This window comes from Lepisosteus oculatus, chromosome 11 (genome assembly GCF_040954835.1).
Source record: "Lepisosteus oculatus isolate fLepOcu1 chromosome 11, fLepOcu1.hap2, whole genome shotgun sequence".
Classification (NCBI taxonomy): domain Eukaryota; kingdom Metazoa; phylum Chordata; class Actinopteri; order Semionotiformes; family Lepisosteidae; genus Lepisosteus; species Lepisosteus oculatus.
This window is the reverse complement of record NC_090706.1, coordinates 14499624-14519869: the sequence shown is the minus strand read 5'-3', so window position 1 is coordinate 14519869 and position 20246 is coordinate 14499624. Positions and strand designations below refer to the sequence as shown.

Genomic DNA, 20246 nt, shown 5'->3' with positions numbered 1-20246 from the left:
TGATACTCGCCCGTCCAGGACCGCTGGGAAGTCACTGAGTTCTGCATCAATTAGGGGAATGAAAAATAGGCGTTGCAGCCGAGGAGCCCAAGATAAGGTGTTCCATGTGCTGTACTTTCAGTCTGCACCGTGATATCAAATCTTATTCCAGGATAAACGATGGAAGTGCTGGTTTTGGTATCGTTCAATTCATTCAGTATCGCAATATCCCACTATTCCACTGTACACCCCCCCAGGGGGACAGCACCCCCGTCTCTGGTCTGTGATCCCTTTCCCTTTCTCTCATTTAATCGTCTGCGTCTCGTTTCTCGCTCCGCGCCCAGGGTTCACGGGGTCGACGTGCCAGATCGACATCGACGAGTGCGCCAGCACGCCCTGCCAGAACGGCGCCAAGTGCATCGACCGGCCGAACGGCTACGAGTGTCGCTGCACCGAAGGTGAGCCTGGGGTGGGGGGACCCGCGGGCGCTGTGTTGGGCCGGGCTCCAGCTGCCGGGAGCCGCGCTGTGCCAGCTGTGGGCAGGCCAGAGCAGGAGAGGCCGGGTGCCACATCTGGGGGGCTCCCCTGTCCGAGAGTGTCACCTGGGGTGCAGGGCGGGGGATCTGGGAGCCAGGGGGCAGCCAGCAGCACTGCACTCAGGCTTCTCCGTTCCCCCAGAAAACAAAACATGTAAAGTTTGTCCACTTCATCGTGGTTTTATCCTCACAGACTGGGAAAAAATCTGCTCCTGTGTCCGATCAGAGAAGAGTCTCAGGAAAGTCACAATAAGCTTAAGAGTTTATTTTTCAAGGCATTATTGAACAGGAATGAAAATCACACCACTTTTGTTCAGCATTATGGATTCTAATGGAAATCTAATTAGAATTATTATTATTTTTTAATCTAATATAATTAACATTTGTAAGTGGAGGAATCTAACACGATGGACATTTGTACAGGAAGTAATATTAGAGAGTTTATTTTGTGAATAAACCATTAAACAATAAGTTGTGATTCACTTTGTGAATAAATCATTAAAAAGGGGCCGGGAGTCACAAAGAGCACTGCAAAAAAAATCGAAAAGCTAGACGTGCCAGCACTGCGCGCCACACAGAACTTCTCACCGTGGAGATCGTTACCGAGGCCTCTGCTGCCCCCTGCAGGCCAGGGGCCGCCTCTGCACGAAGCTCCTCGACAGTGACAGACTCCGAAACCCTTCTTCTTCTCCCAGGCCAACAGATCTGCCCAGCTTGTCTCTTTATTCCTCCCGCAAAGCTCACTCCGCCGACTGCTGGGCTCGAGGCAAACGGCAGCCGAACCCCCAGAGCGCCGCTGCCCACAAGAGCGGCGCTAGACACTGCCCTGCTGGGGCCACGCTGCGTTTCCGTCCTCGGGCGATGGGGGGAGGGGGGTTGTGAAGCAGCATGCTGGCTGTTTTCCTGTTAAGCCAGGAGGTAGTAGTTGAGATTTGTTCAGGGGGAGGGTTGGGGGAGTGGAATAGCTCCTATGTGCAGCACCCAGGGAGAAATGGGTGCCTTCTTTTTAAAGGAAACCCCCTTTTTAATGGAGAGGGCAGCCAGCGCGGCGGCAGCAGGCTCTCGAGCTGCGGAGATAAAGCAGTATTGTGTGTCCAGGGCCCTGCTTAGTATTCAGAGAGCTGGGACACCTCCAGCTCGCTCGCCTATTGGACAGGCCAGGGGCATTGTGGTCGCAGCTTGTAGAATATCTTCCGAGGGGGGTGGGGGGCCCTGCTCTTTTAACACCAAGGACCCCCCACCCCCCTTAACTTGGGACCCCAGGAGGTTCTGATTGGGTGTGGGGGGGGTTTCGCGGGGGTCTCACTTGATAGCGCCCGTCTCACGCCATGGGCTCCAGCAGGAATGAATACCGTTACTCAGGCCGGCTTTGTCAGCCCAGAGCCCCCCTTTGTGCCGTCCCCTTCGATGTACGGGATGACGGCGCTCGCTTACCTCAGCCGGGGTCTGTTCGCTCATCTGGGCCAGCGTCCGTGTCGCAGATCCCCCGCGGTCCTGTGGCCAGGAAGTGTCTCCGGCCCCCCTTTCCGTTCGGATTCCCCTCGCTTCCTGGCGGCTCGCGAGACGAACGTGGAAGCTCGAAAGGACTGTGTGTGCGGTCCTTTGGTGCCGGAACTGGGAGAGACTCTTCGGCACGGCTGCTGTACTGACTCCCCCGCCTCCTGTACCCCCCAGGCTTCAAGGGCACCCTGTGCGACGTCAACGTGGACGACTGCAGGCCGGACCCCTGCCACCACGGCACCTGCGTGGACGGCATCGCCAGCTACACCTGCCTGTGCGAGCCGGGCTACGTGGGATACCGCTGCGAGAACCAGGTCAACGAGTGCCACAGCAGCCCCTGCCAGCACGGGGGCAAGTGCGTGGACGTGGTGAACGGGTACCTGTGCCACTGCCAGCCTGGCACGTCCGGTGAGTGCACACAGCCCGCCTTCCTGGCTGCCCTCTCCTCTCTGCCCCTCTGCTGCCTGCCTGCCCTCACCTCTCTGCTGCCTGCCTGCCCTCACCCCTTTGCCTCTCTGCCCCTCTGCTGCCTGCCTGCCCTCACCTCTCTGCTGCCTGCCTGCCTGCCCTCACCCCTTTGCCCCTTTGCCCCTCTGCCCCTCTGCTGCCTGCCTGCCCTCACCCCTCTGCCCCTCTGCTGCCTGCCTGCCCTCACCCCTCTGCTGCCTGCCTGCCTGCCCTCACCCCTTTGCCCTCGCCTCTCCACGGAGCCCCCGTTTCTCGTGGTGATGCGAAGTGTGGGACTGCTGCCCCGCCCCGTGGGACTGACGCGCTGCTGTCCTCTCCAGGCCCGAACTGCGAGATCAATTACGATGACTGCGCCAGCAACCCCTGCGACTACGGCATCTGTGTGGACCGGATCAACCGCTACGACTGCGTCTGCAAGCCGGGGTTCACAGGTGAGGAGAAACCCATCTGCTGTGTTCCTCTCCCATCCCTGGCGACCCCTGCCGCCCAAGACCTCTCACCCCCCCCCTTCTCTCCGTGGTCACCTCCCTCTGCAGGTCCGCTGTGCAACGTGGAGATCGACGAGTGCGCCTCGAACCCGTGCCGCAACGGGGGCACGTGCGTGGACGAGGAGAACGGCTTCCGGTGCCTGTGTCCAGAGGGCTTCCACGACCTGCTGTGTTACTCGGAGGTGGACGAGTGCAGCAGCAGCCCCTGTGTCCGCGGGACGTGCCGGGACGACGTCAACGGGTAAGGAGCCCCAGCCCAAGCCCGGGCCGGGGGGGGGCTTGCAGATGCAGGGGGCCCCCCGAGTGTGGGAACTTCCTCGTGAAATCAGCCGTCGGTTCCTTCATGAAGCGAGGTCTCAGCTGGACCACAAACCAGCCAGCTCGGCTCACCCCGATCCCACAAGCTCACCGGGATCCCGCTCGGCTGCAGCGGCCTGGCTGGGTGGTCCGGAGACGCGTTCCTTCCCAGAAAGACGAAACCCTCTCCCCCCGCTTTGTAGGCCTGAGTGCGTCTCGTTCCCAATCTCCGTGTGTCCCCGCGGGTCAGGCCAGCGAGGTCTGGGGCTGCGTGGCTGGTCCCCCCCGACACCGGCTGTCCCGTGACCCCGCCTCTCCCTGCTCCGTGTCCCCCCCACGCAGGTACAGGTGCGACTGCGAGCCGGGCTGGGTGGGCAAGAACTGCGACCTGGACCGGAACGAGTGCCAGTCGAACCCCTGCCAGAACGGCGCCAGCTGCATCGACCTGGTCAACGGCTTCAGCTGCAGGTGCCGGGACGGGTTTCGAGGTGAGGAAGAGGAGGAGGAGGGCGGGCGGGCGGACGAGGAGGAGGCGGGTGGGGTTGGGGGGGCTGGGGCGGATGCAAGAGAGCCTTTCCGAGCCACTGGCTGAGCCCACGTGCCGGTGTTTGCCCGCAGGTACGCTGTGTCAGACCAACATCAACGACTGCGCCTCCGGCCCCTGTCTGAACCAGGGCACCTGCGTGGACGGCGTGGGCATGTTCACCTGCCTGTGCGAGCTGCCCTACACAGGTGAGCCTCCCGCTGGCACCCCTGGCAGGAACGCCTGCGCCCTGCGTCCTGGATGGTCGATCCATGAGATGAGATTCACGGATATGAGGCATGTCTCTGAGAGGGCGGCTGCCTCACTGGCTCAGATTGCATCATGGGGCGGGACAGGAGAAATTCGGGATCAGCGGCAGCGGCAGAGGGGAGGGGTCGGGGCTCGAGCGACGTCACTTTCACGTTGGGAAAACCGTCCAGAAGCAGGGTTTCTGGATCCGAAAAGATCCGCAAGGCTGTTGGAATCTCGGGCTGGAGCTCGGAGCTCGGAGCTGGAGTGTGGGTGAGGCTCCCTCGCTGCCTGTGCCGGCTGACCGCTGCTCTCTGTCCGCAGGACGCACCTGTGCGGAGGTGCTGACGCCCTGCTCGCCCAACCCGTGCGAGAACAGAGGGGTGTGCAAACACAGCGCCGACTACCGCAGCTTCTCCTGCGCCTGCCAGCCGGGCTGGGAAGGTAAAAATAATAATAATAAACTTTATTTTATATAGCGCCTTTAAAGGTGGCTTCTCAGAGCGCTTTACAGGATGACAACAACAATAAATAAGAGGAATACACAAGATAAAACACAATTACAATATATAGAAGAGACCGTGGATGGTGGTTCTAAAAAAAGCAGAGGGGTGAAGAATGGAACCGGTTAAGTAAAGGCTTTTCTGAAGAAGAGGGTTTTGAGTCTGGATTTGAAGGAGTTTAGAGAAGGTGACTCTCCGATATCCTTGGGCAGAGAGTTCCAGAGCTTGGGGGCATAGCAGGAGAAGGCCCTGTGACCCATACAATGTAGACGGGCTTGGGGGGCAGTAAGGAGGGCAGAATTTGAAGAGGGGAGGTTGCGAGGTGGGGAGTAGGGCGATAATAGTTCAGACAGGTACTGAGGTGCCAAGCCATGCAGAACCTTATAGGTGAGCATGGGGATTTTGAAGTCTACACGGAATTTGGCCGGAAGCCAGTGCAAGGACTCCAGGATAGGAGTAATGTGAACACTAGCACTAGACCTGGTCAGGATTCTGGCTGTACCGCGTCTCCCTCGCTCCCTTCCTCCGTGCCGCGCTCGCTCGTTTCAGCGGGGTCTCTCGGCCCCTCTCTTTCAACAAGTCGTTGCGGAACACGGTAGTTCTGTGGTTTTACCGCGGTTTTTCGTGTGCATGCCGGGCCGTGTGTCCCCGCTGCGGGCGTCTGATCCGCAGCCACTGCACGTTCACTCCGGTGCTCCGGCGGCGTCCCCGCGCTCCTCTCTGACCCTCTCTCCTTCCTCTTCCCTCTCCGCTCGCTGTCCCCCCCTGCTGTCGCAGGCGAGCGCTGCAACATCGACGTCAACGAGTGCGCGTCCAGCCCCTGCAGGAACTGGGGCACCTGCTCCGACACCCAGGGAGGGTACCTGTGCTCCTGCCGGCCGGGCTTCACCGGCGCCAACTGCGAGACCGACGTGGACAACTGCGCGCCCAGTGAGTGCCGCCCGCTCGCGCCTCTCCGCCCGCCGGGCCTGGGATCGCGCGGCCGGAGAGCAGAGCGGAAGAGTTAACGCCTCTCCTCCCTGCCCCTCCCCCCCGCAGACCCCTGCCTGAACGGCGGCTCTTGCACGGACGGGGTGAACTCCTTCCGCTGCAGCTGCATGGCGGGCTTCACCGGCCCCCGCTGCCAGGCCGAGGTCAACGAGTGCCAGAGCAGCCCCTGCCGCAACGGGGGCACCTGCACCGACTACGTCAACAGCTACACCTGCAGCTGCAGGCCGGGCTTCACTGGCATCCACTGCGAGACCAACGTCCCCGACTGCACGGAGAGGTGAGCGGCCGGGTCTGTTGCGTGAGACACGTTCCTTGGGCTCAGCTGGCGGGAACATCAGAAGACCCCCTGGACTCTCCAGGATCACGGCTAGACGCCCGAGGGGTGCCCGCTGGCTTCAAGACTGCAGAGCACTGAGCTCACTGCTCCACTCTTGGTGCCATTGCATTGGCTGCCAGTGAAGTTCAGAGTCATTTTTAATACTTTAGTTCTAGGATTCTACTAGTCCATGATCAAACTCTGAAATTCTAGTTCTAGGATTCTACGTGTCCATGATCAGACTCTGAAATTCTAGTTCTAGGATTCTACGTGTCCATGATCAGACTCTGAAATTCTAGTTCTAGGATTCTACTAGTCCATGATCAAACTCTAAAATTCTAGTTCTAGGATTCTACTAGTCCATGATCAAACTCTAAAATTCTAGTTCTAGCATTCTACTAGTCCAGACCCAGACTAGAATTCTAAGTCTTGGATTCAGTGGCTCAGCAGCAGACTGCAGCTGTGCTCTTCCTACGTGTCCGAGGAAGTCCGCAGCGATCCCTGGGTGCCTCTTGCTCCCAGCTGCTTTGCGTCCCGGCTATGGAATGATGCGACACCATGGGCGACTTTTAAAACGGAGTTGGAGACGTGCTCTTTCACCTTGGCCTGTCCTATGACGACGTGTTGAATTTCTGATGGCTGTTGCCTGCGGTGTTATGTTCGTGAAGCTGTTGAAAGTGGTCCTCGGCCCCAGGGAGGCTCTCCGTCTGTCTGCGGTGCAGCTAATGGACGTCCTGCTTTTGTGCTGTTCCCTCAGCTCCTGCTTTAACGGGGGCACCTGCATCGACCGGATCAACAGCTACTCCTGCACCTGCCTGCCCGGCTTCACCGGCTCCAACTGCCAGCACGAGCTGAACGAGTGCGACTCGCGGCCCTGCCTGAACGCGGGCACCTGCGTGGACGGCCTGGGGTCCTACCGCTGCATCTGCCCACGGGGGTACACCGGCGCTCGCTGCCAGGTCAGAGAGACCCCGAAACCCCACACCTTCCGCTCTTTCGCTCCGGCTAACTTGCAAGCGTTTGTTCCCTTAATGAACGTTAAGAAGCACGGCCCCGTTATCCAGCTTTTAACGGCCAAGTTAAAGTAATTCAAATCAAAGAGCAATTAAATTAAATCCCCAAAAAGAAATTGCATGACTCCTTGCATGATCCAAATAAACAGTTAAACCTAATTAGGGAATTAAGTGTCAATTATGTGAATATGCTTCTGGTTGGCTGGAAATTGTGGAATGGAGTAGAATAGAGTGGAAAGGAGGACCAGTCCCCGCCTTGGTGCCAGACTCCAGGGCAGTGAGTCCCGGTACAGCACCTCACCCTCGCCGCGTGTGTCCGGTGTCCCCGCAGGTCGCTGTGGACTTGTGCCGCTCGTCTCCGTGCAAGAACGGGGGCCGCTGCCAGCAGCAGGACTCCAGCCTCAGCTGCGTCTGTCCCGCCGGCTGGTCGGGCCGCTACTGCGACATCCCGGGGGTGTCCTGCGAGGCCGCGGCCAAGCAGAGAGGTACGGAGCTCTTCCCCTGCCGGTGTCGCTCTCCGGAACGAGGACTCGCTTGTGCACGCCTTTGAATCTCCTCATTGGTTGCGTATGAAGTCCCATATGCAGTGTGAGCTCTTGTTTCTGAGTAATCTGGCCCCATCAGACATCTCCATGTTCACACCCCTCCTGTAGGCTCGGTTGAGGCTGGTCCCCTGCTCAGTGTCTCTGGGAGTAAATCTCAGACTGCTGGTGGCCGGCCCTTTTCTCTCACTGCTCCAGTGCTGTGGGATGCCCTTCCTCAGACTCTCCGAGAGATACATCCTCTGATTGGGTTGAAACTCACAACTCAAAGCTCACCTTTTTACTGGGGACTATGTCTGATTGTGGTACAGCTTGTCTTGTGTGTTATTTTGTTTATTTTGATTGGCTTTCTGTCATTATGTACCTTATCCTTAGGTTTGGAGAGGTGTTTCCATAAATAAAATGTATTTATAAGTTATAGGATTATGATTATGATTTGCCCCCAGAGCTGTGTTGTTGTGCTCGGGTGTTTCAGAGCGCTAGTCTCTCCCAGAGTGTGGAGTCTTTACACCCCCCTCTCTCCCGCCCTCCCCAGGCCTGAGCTCGGACCAGCTGTGCCAGAACGAGGGCCACTGTGTGAACGTGGGCAGCACGCACTACTGCAAGTGCCCCAAGGCCTACACCGGCAGCTACTGCGAGAGCCAGGTGGACTTCTGCCTGGACAGGCCCTGCCGCCGCGGCGCCACCTGCACGAGCTACCTGGGCGGCTACACCTGCGAGGTGAGCCTCTCTCAGGAAGATGTACAGAGCTAAACTCAAAAACACGAAGAGATACATGAGCATGGTTTATTGTTCTATAAAGACTCAGAATTAAGAGGGTTTTGTGGCGCGGCTGGTAGTCAGTCTGCCCATGTCTTTAGTTCAGTGACGTGCCCCCCTGGTAACAGCTTAAAGCACAGAGATGAAAGCTAACGCCCTGGGAGTGAAAAACTGGAAAAACTGCAGCATGAAATAAAATTAGAAACACAGGAAGTGCTGCAGATGATGGGAGTGATTGATCCGAGGGTCCTATTCAGCGTTATCTATAAGGATCCCTGGATTTCGGCTGGGGAGTTTGCTCCCTCCTCCCACAACCCTCTGTGTGACATGACTCCCGATTTCCGTCCTCAATGCATGTCCTCTCCCGCCCTGGCGCTGGCGTCTCACCCTGGTCTGCGGTTGTGCCCTCTCTCCAGTGTTTGCCAGGGTACGAGGGGGTGAACTGCGAGTCGGAGATCGACGAGTGCCAGTCTCGTCCCTGCCAGAACGGCGGCACCTGCATCGACCTGGTTGGGCACTACATCTGCTCGTGCCCCCCCGGCACGCTGGGTGAGTACCGCGGCTCTCCGGAGACGCCCCGCCCGCGGAGAGGCCCCGAGGGCGTGGCTCACCCTGTCTTCCGGCCTCCCGCAGGCGTGCTATGCGAGATCAACGTGGACGACTGCGCTCCGGCTCCGGACGGCTGGGGGCCGAAGTGCCTGAACAACGGGACCTGCGTGGACAGGGTCGGGGGCTACCGCTGCAGCTGCCCCCCCGGGTACACGGGCGAGCGCTGCGAGGGCGACATCAACGAGTGCCGCTCCAACCCCTGCGTCTCCGCCAACACCCTGGACTGCATCCAGCTGCCCAACGACTACCAGTGCGTCTGCAAGCCGGGCTTCACCGGTAAGAGCCTCTTCCTCCTCCTCTGCTGTTTCCAGTGCTGCTGCCGCTCTGGATCGCCCAGTAACTGGCTGCGATAAAGACGCTGGATAGTGCACCCGGACCCAGTACCCGCGCCTGGGATAGCCCTTTCCTCGTTTCTTACCTGGAGCAGGCAGGTGTTGGCTGTCCCAGGGCTTCCCAGTCCTGGTCCTGGAGTCCCGAACGCCTGCACGTGTTCGTTCGAGCTGAGATGAGCTCCGTTACACCATTGAACCCACAAGCGACTCAATAATGCCATTAATTGAAGCCGTTTGACCGCGCTCGGCTCTGGAACGTGTGGGCGGTCGCCTTTTAACCAGCATGTTTCATAAGTAAGAGTAAATTCCTTGGAGCGAGAAAAATATCAGGCAACTTGGTTATTTAATTAGTTAATTGAGGTGTTGGGGCCTCCGGGATCAGGATGGGGATCCCCTGCTGTCCCGCACAGGAGTCCCGTGTGGTTCTGTCCGAGCCCGATCTCTCCAGCAAGGAGGACGTGAAGGAGGAGTGGGCAGTACCAGCAGTGGCTGAGATCCTGGCCGTGCTTGACGTCAGCTGCTCTGTGCTCTTCCCCGCAGGCCGACAGTGCCAGAGGGAGTCGGGCACCTGTGGCTCCCAGCCCTGCCTGAACGGGGCCTTCTGCCGGGACCTGTTCTGCCACAACGGCGGAACGTGCATGACCACGCCCCAGGGCCCGCGCTGCCACTGCCCGCTGGGCTTCGCCGGGCCCGACTGCCAGCGCCGGGAGCCGGCGGGCTGCGCCGCCAAGCCCTGCCTGCAGGGGGGGTCCTGCAGAGACGTCAGCTCCTTCCCCTTCTTCCAGTGCTCCTGCCCGCCCGGCACGCAGGGCAAGCGCTGCGAGGGCGGGGGGAGGCTGGCGCCGGCGCCCCCCGCCGCCGAGCCCCCCTGCCCGCGGGCTGACTGCGCGGGCAAGGCCGACGACGGCGTGTGCGACGCCGAGTGCAACCTGCACTCCTGCCAGTGGGACGGGGGCGACTGCTCGCTGACGGTGAACCCCTGGGGGCGCTGCCCGCACCCCGAGTGCTGGCGGCTCTTCAACAACAGCCAGTGCGACGAGAGGTGCAACACCGCCGAGTGCCTCTACGACAACTTCGACTGCAAGGCCAGGGACAAGATCTGCAAGTGAGTGCCGGCCCGCCCTCAGTCCGGTGTCCTCTTCCTTCCTGTGCTTCCTGAAGCCCCTCCCGGACTCACCCCTCCCCGTCTCCCCCAGCCCCATCTACGAGAAGTACTGCGTCGACCACTACGCGGACGGCCGCTGCGACCAGGGCTGCAACACGGAGGAGTGCGGCTGGGACGGGCTGGACTGCGCGGGCGGCGTGCCCGAGAACCTGGCGGACGGCGTGCTGGTCATCGTGGTGCTCATCACCCCCGAGGAGCTCCTGCGCACCAGCACCCGCTTCCTGCAGAACCTCAGCACCATCCTGCGCACCGCGCTGCGCTTCCGGCTGGACGACGACGGGAACATCATGATCCAGCCCTACTACGGCCAGAGCAGTCGCCGGCAGCGCCGGGAGCTGGGGACGGAGCGCGAGGTCATAGGGTGAGCTTCCGCGTCGCTTCCTGGGAGCCTGGGCTCCCCAGACGTGGACCCCTTTGTCCTGGGGCCCTTTCTTTCATAATCCTAGAATGACACTGCCCTAACGCCTCTGTTTGTATTTAGATCCATCGATCAAGATGGGATCAAGCCATCATCTTACCATTTTACCCAGTACAGGGTCACGGGGGGAGCCAGAGCCTATCCCAGCAAGCAGTGGGCACTAGGCAGGGTACACCCTGGATAGGATGCCAGTCCATCGCAGGGTACAAACAGACTCAAAAACACATGTTCGCAGCAGGGCCAAAAGCCAGTTAACCCACCAGGGGTTAATTGAACCTATGGCTCTATTCCCGTGAGGTTGCTAACCACTGTTGCACACTGTTGACATGACAATGTGCAGAATAATACCACACGAGACTGATGCAGGAACCCAGCTGATTTAATAATGGCGGAATAAAGCTGTGCTAGTTCTATAAGCAGATGTTTTTAATACGATTAGGATTGGAATCCGATCCGTGTTAGAGGATAATGTCATAATAGGTTTTAGAGTTAGACTGCAGGGGCGTCATAGTGGTGGAGTTTTCGGCACGGCTGCTTCACCGTTCCAGGGACATGGGTTCGATTTCTGCCTGTCTGTGTGAAATTTGCTCGTTCCCCCACCAGCCCCATGGGCTGGTGCCAAGAACTCCGGTTTCTTCCCACCTCCCAGGGACGAGCTGTCCTCAATCCTGGGTTGGACTGGTGTCCTGTCCAGCGAATCAGAGCCCCTCTGTCCCTCCCTGGGCTTCCGGGATCGGCTCTCGGCTCTCGGTGGGGTCGTCACCAGGAAAAGTAGCACGTGACCTAATGACAATCCAGGCGTTTGAGCTCATGGTGTACGCCTCTCTCCTGCTCCATGTCACGCAGCTCCATCGTGGAACTGGAGATCGACAACCGGCTGTGCGCCGAGGGATCGGACAACTGCTTCCCGACGGCGGAGATCGCGGCCGATTACCTTGGGGCTTTGCACACTGTGGACAGGCTGCGGTTCCCCTTCCCCATCAAGCAGGTCCAGAGTAAGTAGCCCTCTCCCGGCCCGGGAGACTAATGGATCACGGGCTGTGGAGCTCGCAGTGCATCCAGGGGGGCGTGGCAGAGGGGAGCATGCACTCTCTGAGGGGAGGGCTGCAGCTGATTAGCAATCGGCCATTCCACATTGGGAGGTTTCAGTAGAAAACCTATCATGGACGACCGCAAATTGAAAGGGAGAAACCTAACTAAAACAAAATGTAGGATTGTACTGACTCCCTGTCTTCCTCTCCAGGTAAGAAGGTGCCTCAGAACGAGGTGGAATGGAGTAAGCTCCTGCCCCTGGTGGGCGTGGCGGGGCTGTTCCTCCTGGTCATCCTGGTGGTGGGGATGCTGATCGCCAGGCGCAAGCGGGAGCACAGCACGCTCTGGTTCCCCGAGGGCTTCTTCCTCAAGAAGGAGACGAGCAGCAACAAGAACCGGCGGGAGCCCGTGGGCCAGGACGCGCTGGGCATGAAGTAAGGACAGAGCCCCAGCCCCGCAGGGCAGAGCTGTCGGATCGGCTCCAGCTTTTACCAGCAGCCGGCTACGTCACCACGTGTGAGACGATAGCGGGCGTGGAAGATGTACAGTCTGATAGCTGATTTTGAGAAGTACTGCAAAGGCAGTTGATGTGAAAGAGTGCGTCGTGCCTCCTGGTGTTCTGTGGCACGTGTGGCACAACGCTCTGCTGCTGGTAAAACCTGCCGTGGATCTTGGAGCTGTGCATTGGGAGTCTGAACCAAAGAGACCAGGTCTCCCTCGGGGGGGAGGGGGGCACTTGCTGGGATGTTGCCAGCTGGACTAAGCTGGTTTTCGTCTTTCCTTGCAGACACATGCCCAAGACGGTGGAGGAGAGCCTCCTGGGTGACCACAGTGATCAGTGGCTGGACCCAGACTGCCCAGAGGCCAAGAGGCTCAAGGTAACTGAGCGGATGGGCGTGCTATAAAAACTGGACAGAACCCCAGCAAATTCAAATGAGTATTCTCCACAGCGGCCCTTCTCCACCAGAAGAGGCGAGCAGGGACACTGTAGTGCTTGGCAGTTAAATCCTCAGCCCCCTGTGATCAGAGCCAGTACCCCTTTGTACAGCAACGTGCAGGACTTGAACCTGCAGCCCCCTGGAGTCTCACCCTCCCGTCCAACGCCACCTGAATGCAGTGTCTGACTGCCGTGTGTGTGTGCGTTGTGTCCCAGGTGGAGGAGCCCAACGCCCTGTCGGACAGTGAGGACGCGGTGGACTGCCGCCAGTGGACGCAGCATCACCTCGCTGCCGCAGACATCCGCATGCCCCCCTCCATGGCCCTGACGCCCCCTCAGGGAGAGTTCGACAGCGACTGCATGGACGTCAACGTCCGAGGGCCAGGTAGGGCTGAGCCTGCGCCTGACCAGCCAGTGGATGTGAGGGCAGGTAGCACCGGTAGAGGGTAGAGCCCGTTTTTCTGAGCAACTCGCCTTTGTCCGCGCAGACGGCTTCACCCCGCTCATGCTGGCCTCCTTCTGCGGCGGGGGCCTGGAGACGGCCGTGGCCGAGGAAGAGGAGGGCGAGGAGTCGTCGGCCAACATCATCTCCGACCTCATCTACCAGGGCGCCAGCCTGGCCGCGCAGACCGACCGCACCGGGGAGACGGCGCTGCACCTGGCCGCCCGCTACGCCCGCGCCGACGCCGCCAAGAGGCTGCTGGACGCCGGCGCGGACGCCAACGCGCAGGACAACACGGGCCGCACGCCGCTGCACGCCGCGGTGGCCGCCGACGCGCAGGGCGTCTTCCAGGTGAGTCCCGCGCCCCCCGGGCGCTCAGAAGAGGAATAAATCCATCACAATTGGAACCGGTCACATCCTGTCTTGATGAACCTCCTTACGGATTGTACTCGGTCCTGCAGGCTTCCTGTTGCCCTGTGCGTGACCGATTTCTAGAGGCAGTGCTCTTCCCACGGACTGATGGGACTCCCCCCTTCGCTCTCTCTCTGTCCGCCCTCAGATCCTGATCCGGACCCGAGCCACGGACCTGGATGCCCGGATGTACGACGGCTCGACGGCCCTGATCCTGGCGGCGCGGCTGGCGGTGGAGGGGATGGTGGAGGAGCTGATCGCCTGCCACGCGGACGTCAACGCCGTGGATGAGCTGGGTGAGTGGCGGCAGCCACGGTACGGGGCCGGTAGCTCCTCCGGACGTTGATCTGGAGCGCTGGGACGATCGCCTGTCTCTCCAGGCCCAGAGTGATGACTTCAGCTCGTGGTGACTGCAGAGCTCTTCACTGCTTGGCCAGGCTGATGCAGAGGGGCAAACAGATGCCATTCAACCTGTCCTGGTGGCACCATGATTGTGCCTATCTGTGTGTGTCTGTGTGCTCTGCTGGTTATTGAAGGGGTGTCTGTGTGCTCTTCTGGTTATTGAAGGGGTGTCTGTGTGCTCTTCTGGTTATTGAAGGGGTGTCTGTGTGTCTGTGTTGCAGGCAAGTCCGCTCTGCACTGGGCTGCAGCTGTTAACAATGTGGAGGCCACCGTGGCGCTGTTGAAGAACGGAGCGAACAAGGACATGCAGGACCTCAAGGTGACGCATCCCAGCCCCACCCTGGCCCAGTTCAGGGTGTTACACAACACGGTCCAGTTCAGAGTATGAGACATTAGACATCCTGGCCCAGTTCAGGGTGTTGGACAGCCAATATTAAACCAATATGATACACAATTCTTAAAATGTTTGAAAGTGTTTTGGAGTTTGCCAATATATTACTGTATTTTTAAGCTCCGGCTTGGCAAATGCTTTCTATCTTGGAAGTTTTTTCTTTCGGAGGACATTTACAGATGACAGAAACCGTACTCTGGTTATTGTATATATAAAAGCCCAAGACATCTGGGTCCTGCTAAATTAACGGGTGAAACGGGACCCCAGGGTGGGCTCACTCAGTTTCTCCTCTCCCTGTCCACTCCAGGAGGAGACCCCCCTGTTCCTGGCAGCGCGGGAGGGCAGCTGCGAAGCCGCCAAGATCCTGCTGGATCACTTCGCCAACCGGGAGATCACCGACCACATGGACCGGCTGCCCAGAGACATCGCGCAGGACAGGATGCACCACGACATCGTGCAGCTGCTGGACGAGTACAACACCGTGCGCAGCCCGCAGGGGCACGCCGCGCCCGGGCACCACATGGCAGGGGGGCACACGCTTTCCCCGCTCATGTGCCCCCCTGGGACCTTCATCCCCGGCCTGAAGCAGACCCCGCAGGGCAAGAAGTCGAGGCGGCCCAGCGCCAAGGGAGCCGGGATGGGCGGCGGCCAACAGCAGCAACACATCTCTGGCCTGGCGAAGGATTCGGCCAAGGCCAGGAGCAAGAAGCTGACGCTGGACATGCAGAGCGCCCTGCTGGAGAGCTCCGTCACCCTGTCGCCCGTCGACTCGCTGGACTCCCCCCGCGGTGGGGCCAGCAACGCCGGCTACGTGACCAACCCCGCCTCCCCCGCCACCATGCCCTCCCCTGGCATGTTCCACCCAGCCTCCTCCATGTCCGTGCCGTCCACCCCTCTGGTGCACAGCCTCATGGACGGGCCCTTTGCTGTCTCCCTGGCGCAGCTCAGTGACATCGGGGAGGGCCCCAGCCAGAATGCCCTTCTCTCCATGAACCCCATGCAGGGGCGCGTCTCCATGTCTTCGGTCAACGCCAACCCCGGGCCCCCCAGCTACGTCCTCAACTCCGGCCAGCTGGGCCTCAACCTGGGCATGGTGAGCCCCGTCAGCATCCCCTTCGACTGGCACGCCCGCCTCCCCGCCAGCTCCCAGTGCGGCCAGCAGGTCATCAACCTCGTGCACCCCATCAGCACGCAGGCGGGCATGCACGCTCAGAGCCAGCAGGCCATCCTGCAGCAGCAGCACGGGCTCCTGCTGCAGCACCAGCAGCGCATGTTCCACGGATCGCAGGCCCTGGTGCAGCAACAGCAGCAGCAGCACCAACAGCAAGTGTCTTCTCCACAGCAGAGCCTCAGCCCGGTCAAGATGCAAACAGTGGCCGAGCAGCAGAACCAGCAGCTTACTGCCCAACAGCAGCTGCACAGCCAAGTCCTGGCCACCCAGCAGAGCCTGGCCAGAATGGGGGGATCATCCACTCCCCCCGAGCCCCAGCAGCAGGCTCCCCCTGGTCCTCCCCAGGCCCCCTTCTTCAGCCAGCAGCCGCCTCCCCAGCAACCGCCTCCCCAGCAACCGCCTCCCCAGCAGCCACCTCCCCAGCAACCGCTGCCCCAGCAACCGCCTCTCCAGCAACCGCTGCCCCAGCAACAGCAGCCTCCGGCACCCCAGCCGCAACCGCAGGCCTCCGGTGCTGGCAACCCGGCCCTGGAGGACTACCCTACACCCCCATCCCAGCACAGCTACACCTCGGCCCTGGACGCCACCCCCAAGCATTACCTCCACCTCCAGAGCGAGCACCCCTACCTGACCCCCTCCCCAGAGTCCCCCGAGCCCTGGTCCAGCCCGTCCCCCCACTCCGTGTCCGACTGGTCCGAGTCCACCCCGAGCCCGGCCATCGTGGGTACCACCCAGACCCAGATCCCCCACATCCAAGAGCAAGGGGGCAAGATGCAGGTGTTCGCGTGAAGAGGAACACGGGCGGATTCTCGCCTCCCCCTGCAGGGAGCGCTCCATCCCTCTCTCTGCAGGGCCTCGGACTGTCCCTGTTCCCTTCACATCCAGCCCGTCCGCGGGGCTCCGGGTCCGGATTCGCTGATTTTCGGTGCTGGCTGCGGGTCGAGAGAGAGAGAGAGAGAGAGGGAAGCGAGAGGCGCGCTGTCTGGAGAAGACAGAGAGGGCACCTTTAATGAAGTACGACTCACTGTGTCGCTGACGGACCCTTGGGACCGCGCGGGGATGGGCGACCATTACATGAAGGAGAAAGTCTTGAATTTCAAAGACTGGGTTACGTTCTCCTGCTAAAGAAGAAGATGAACTTTCACAAGCCGGAAGAGAACTCTTGAAGGAAGTCTTTCATTTGCCTTTTTTTTTTATTTATTGTCTGTGTTCTGCTGGGCCTGTCCGGCCTGGCCCCCCCTCTCTCCTGCCTGCTCCTGCTCTCGTTGTCTTGAACCCGAGGTCTCGGCTGTGGCGCCCTGTGCTTTTCCCCTCACCTGCGCCGCTGAAGCACGGTTCGACTGGGTGAGCGAATCCGTACATTCGGAGAGGGAGAGGTGTCGTGCGGATTGGATCTCGACTTCGGACACAGGACACTGTGGGGCGCCCCATGTCCCCCCTAATAATGTTTGGGCTTTAACAGTAATGGCCCCACACACGAAAGTCACCTATGGAGACTTTTTCCAAACGGCTGCCTGCTTTCTCCTTTCCTTGTTGCCTGTGGGACAGGCTGGGCGTTCCCCACCCCTGAGCACTTCCTGGAGAACTGAAGAGAATAAAGCTGAAGTCAGTAATATAATTCCGATCGTAGGACGTAAAGTGTACATATAGAGATATATTTATAGCGGGGCTTGAGGAGTTTGGAGGGCTGAGGTTCTTAAAGGACGTGTTTTTCAGAAGTACGCACGCAGGCCGAGTCCGGCACTGCCGACTTCCCCCATCCCGAAATACCGCCATCCGTTTAGCCGTCTCGGGGACGTCCCGGGTCCGAGGCTGCACCCACACCCGCCGCCACTCCCCGCGGCCGGACAGGCTCGCTCTCGGAGAGCTCCGACCTCCGACCTGGCCCCCTTCCAAAGGGGGACGAGCCTCCAAAACAAAAACAAAAAAACTCCCCAAGAAAACCGGTAGCTTCAGCCGGCCCGCTGGTCACTGCCCTTGTCGTTGAGCTGCGCCCTTCCTGACTTGCATGCTGCTGTACGAGTGCGGGTTCCTGGGATCTCCGTGGATTCCTGCTGCTTCCGTGGGGACCAATAGCTGAAGAAGCTCGTTTCCACAGCTGCTACATTCCTGCCCCGCCGCAGGGCTCGCGCTCAGTCCCGGCTCCGGCCTCTTCGCTCGCACAGCTCCACGCCTGGGAAATCCCGGCTCAGCCTTGAGCGCTTCCACAACTTTGACAGAAGGGGGGGGGGTGTTTCCTGCAGTCCCGGACTGCTGGGGTGTAGAACTGAGCTGGTTAATCAGGGCTGCTGGCTCTCGGTAAGAGAGTACGGCCACTGCCTGGACGAGAACTGCGTCCCTCGTTCTCCCCCCACACCAGTGATGGGACACACGCGGGTCAGAGGGCCGGTGTGACAGGAGGCAGGGAGGCGCGAGGGGGGCTGTGTGTAGGCTGCTACGGCCATGTCACTCTGTACAGAGGCGGTTTATGGAATGGTGTATGGCGCTCGCGCTGTATCGGTAGTAGCTCTACATATGCAAGTGCAGGGCTGGCTCAGAGGTGTCTGAGTCTGGGCGGAGCAGATGCTGCCATGCAGTACCGCCACACCCCCCCCCCTCTCCTTTGGCATTTTTAATGAACCGTCCTGCCCAGCCAATCACAAGGTACCGTGGGAGGGCGGAGCACCGCCCCCTGGGAAGGCTATGAGCAGTGCATGTGTTTCTCCTCCTGAGCTCTCCTGTCCTTCATGGGACCTGTTGGTTGTGGGGTTGATTCGAAACATGGAAAGGCTTTGTTCCGGGTTTCGGGGAAATGTCTCGGGACATTATTGGACCTGGAGACTAAATTGAAATAGTTTTTCTGTATAGATCTGTATTCAGTAGGACCTTTTTGTGTGTGTGTGTTTTTTTTTGTAAGAAGAAGAAAAAGAAAGAAGACAAACATTCCTTTATAGCTGCCATGCCAGGTGTCTGCTCTCTCTGCCGTCTCGGACGAGAGTGGACCTCGCTGCTCCAGACTGCTGTCCAGATGTGCGCGGCCTCCTTTCCTTCCCTGAAGTGTTTGTGCTGGTGATCGTGCCTCTCAGGATGAGAAGCACTTCTCTGGTTCACATGTTTAAAAGTAGCTGATTGTGTGTGTATATATAATATGCACCTACACATGTATATTCTACATATATATATTATATATATATAAATGGTATGGAGAACACCAGCAAGGTCTTAACTGAAAGCAAGCTGCTTGGCCCAAAATTAAAACTTGTTTGGTTCTATTTTACTACAGTCCCGTAACTAGCGACCCTTCCCTCTCCCCCACCCTACACCCCCAGGGGCAGCTTTGAAATGTGAAGACCAAGCAAGCGTCACACACACACACACAGACATGCCCCGAGAGCTGCACTGGAAACCGGGACCCCAGGTGCTGCAGAATGAAATCAGAAATAGATATTAACCAAGCATCTCACTGCCATTGAGTTGATCGCCACTGCTGAGCCAGCAGGTCCCACAGCTGCCTGTTTTATAAAACCTCTGGATCAGATCTTTCAGCCTCCAGACTTTCCAACATCTGTTGTTTGAGGGCTTTTGCACTCACGTTGCTTCTGTAGCTGAAGGCAAATCGAGAGTTCGTGTTCACAGAGAGGCTCTGCAGTGATTTTCCAATACATCCACACTTCCTAAAATGGACATTTTACTAACTACTGTGTTGATCAGGCACAGCACGCTAAGGGCTGAGGCTGTCCATTTTGGTTTTGGTCGGAATGCACTTTTCCCACTTCCTGGAGTTTTTGAAATGAGATTTTTAACCGGAGCCCAGCTGTAGAGAGCCCCAGCGGCAGGCTTTGGTGGCTCTTGAAAGAGCACGTTTTCCCGTCGTCCCTGCCTGCGCTCCGTGAATGTGCCGGGATCTCGGGAAAACCAATCCCGCTCGATGTCGGGGACCCTGTTCCCCGTGGTCCCGGCTCAGTTTTCCCTCTTTCTTTCCGAGTGCACACACGCGTGCGAATAAAAAAGAAAGCTACTTGTACATTTCAGACATTTTCCTTCTATTTGTAAATATGTCCATCTGAAGTTGTTCTGATTGCTTCAGAAAATTTTATGTTTTAAAAAGTATGTACTAAAAAGTAAAAAAAGAAAATGTATTTCTTATTAGCATTATCAGGGAACTGAAGAAGCGGCCAGTTTCCTTGGTCTTGTATTATTAGAGCAGTTATAGTTTATTTTTGTTATTAATTCCTATACTTGTTTAAAAGTAGATTAAAAACTTTGTACAGAAACACTTTTTCACAATGTTTGTATTCAACAGATGACTTGTAAAATAAGTTACTTCTAATAAAAAAATGTAGGTAACTACGAATTCTTGAGTGCTTGTTTTTTCTTGCCGTCTTTGTTGTTCAAGAGGTTTTTACTGTTGAAGTAAAGAAGAACAGGCGGCCCTGATGTTTACTGAAGGAGGATGTGATGTCCTTCAGAAAACTGTCACAAAAGCATCAAAATGGTGACAGTTGAGAGGTCAATTGGCCCCTCTGGCTCATCTGGTTTCCAGTGGCTGTGTGATCCATTAAACCACATTTAAAGCTGACGACCGGAGACACCTATTTACACAGACTGGTGGGACAATCAGCCATGTTGTTGAAGCTGATACCTGGCTTCTTTCAAGAAACAGCTGGAGGAGATCGGAGGCACAAAGGGTGGTGGGAGTGTGGAACAAGGTGCCCAGCCAGGTCGTTGTAGCCGATACCCTGGCTTCGTTCAGGAAACAGCTGGAGCCGGTCCTGGGATCAGTTGGCTACCTGC

The 20246-nt window shown here is 58.5% G+C and overlaps 1 protein-coding gene across 2 annotated transcripts in view; it reads left to right on the top strand.

Moving 5' to 3' along the window:
* notch3 (notch receptor 3) overlaps positions 1-19806 on the top strand; it is a 54153-nt gene extending 34347 nt beyond the window's left edge. For both annotated transcript variants that reach the window (XM_069195746.1, XM_069195747.1), the window contains 24 exons: positions 324-437; positions 2190-2423; positions 2804-2914; positions 3020-3212; positions 3611-3756; positions 3887-4000; positions 4365-4484; positions 5321-5473; positions 5582-5810; positions 6607-6808; positions 7194-7347; positions 7940-8124; positions 8580-8712; positions 8797-9048; positions 9645-10209; positions 10301-10630; positions 11534-11682; positions 11931-12153; positions 12507-12597; positions 12873-13041; positions 13145-13449; positions 13658-13805; positions 14133-14230; positions 14610-19806. In XM_069195746.1, the coding sequence (XP_069051847.1) occupies positions 324-437; positions 2190-2423; positions 2804-2914; positions 3020-3212; positions 3611-3756; positions 3887-4000; positions 4365-4484; positions 5321-5473; positions 5582-5810; positions 6607-6808; positions 7194-7347; positions 7940-8124; positions 8580-8712; positions 8797-9048; positions 9645-10209; positions 10301-10630; positions 11534-11682; positions 11931-12153; positions 12507-12597; positions 12873-13041; positions 13145-13449; positions 13658-13805; positions 14133-14230; positions 14610-16262 (6071 nt within the window). In that variant the 3' untranslated portion in view covers positions 16263-19806. The remainder of the gene's footprint in view (positions 1-323; positions 438-2189; positions 2424-2803; positions 2915-3019; positions 3213-3610; positions 3757-3886; positions 4001-4364; positions 4485-5320; positions 5474-5581; positions 5811-6606; positions 6809-7193; positions 7348-7939; positions 8125-8579; positions 8713-8796; positions 9049-9644; positions 10210-10300; positions 10631-11533; positions 11683-11930; positions 12154-12506; positions 12598-12872; positions 13042-13144; positions 13450-13657; positions 13806-14132; positions 14231-14609) is intronic.
* Positions 19807-20246: the final 440 nt, after the last annotated feature.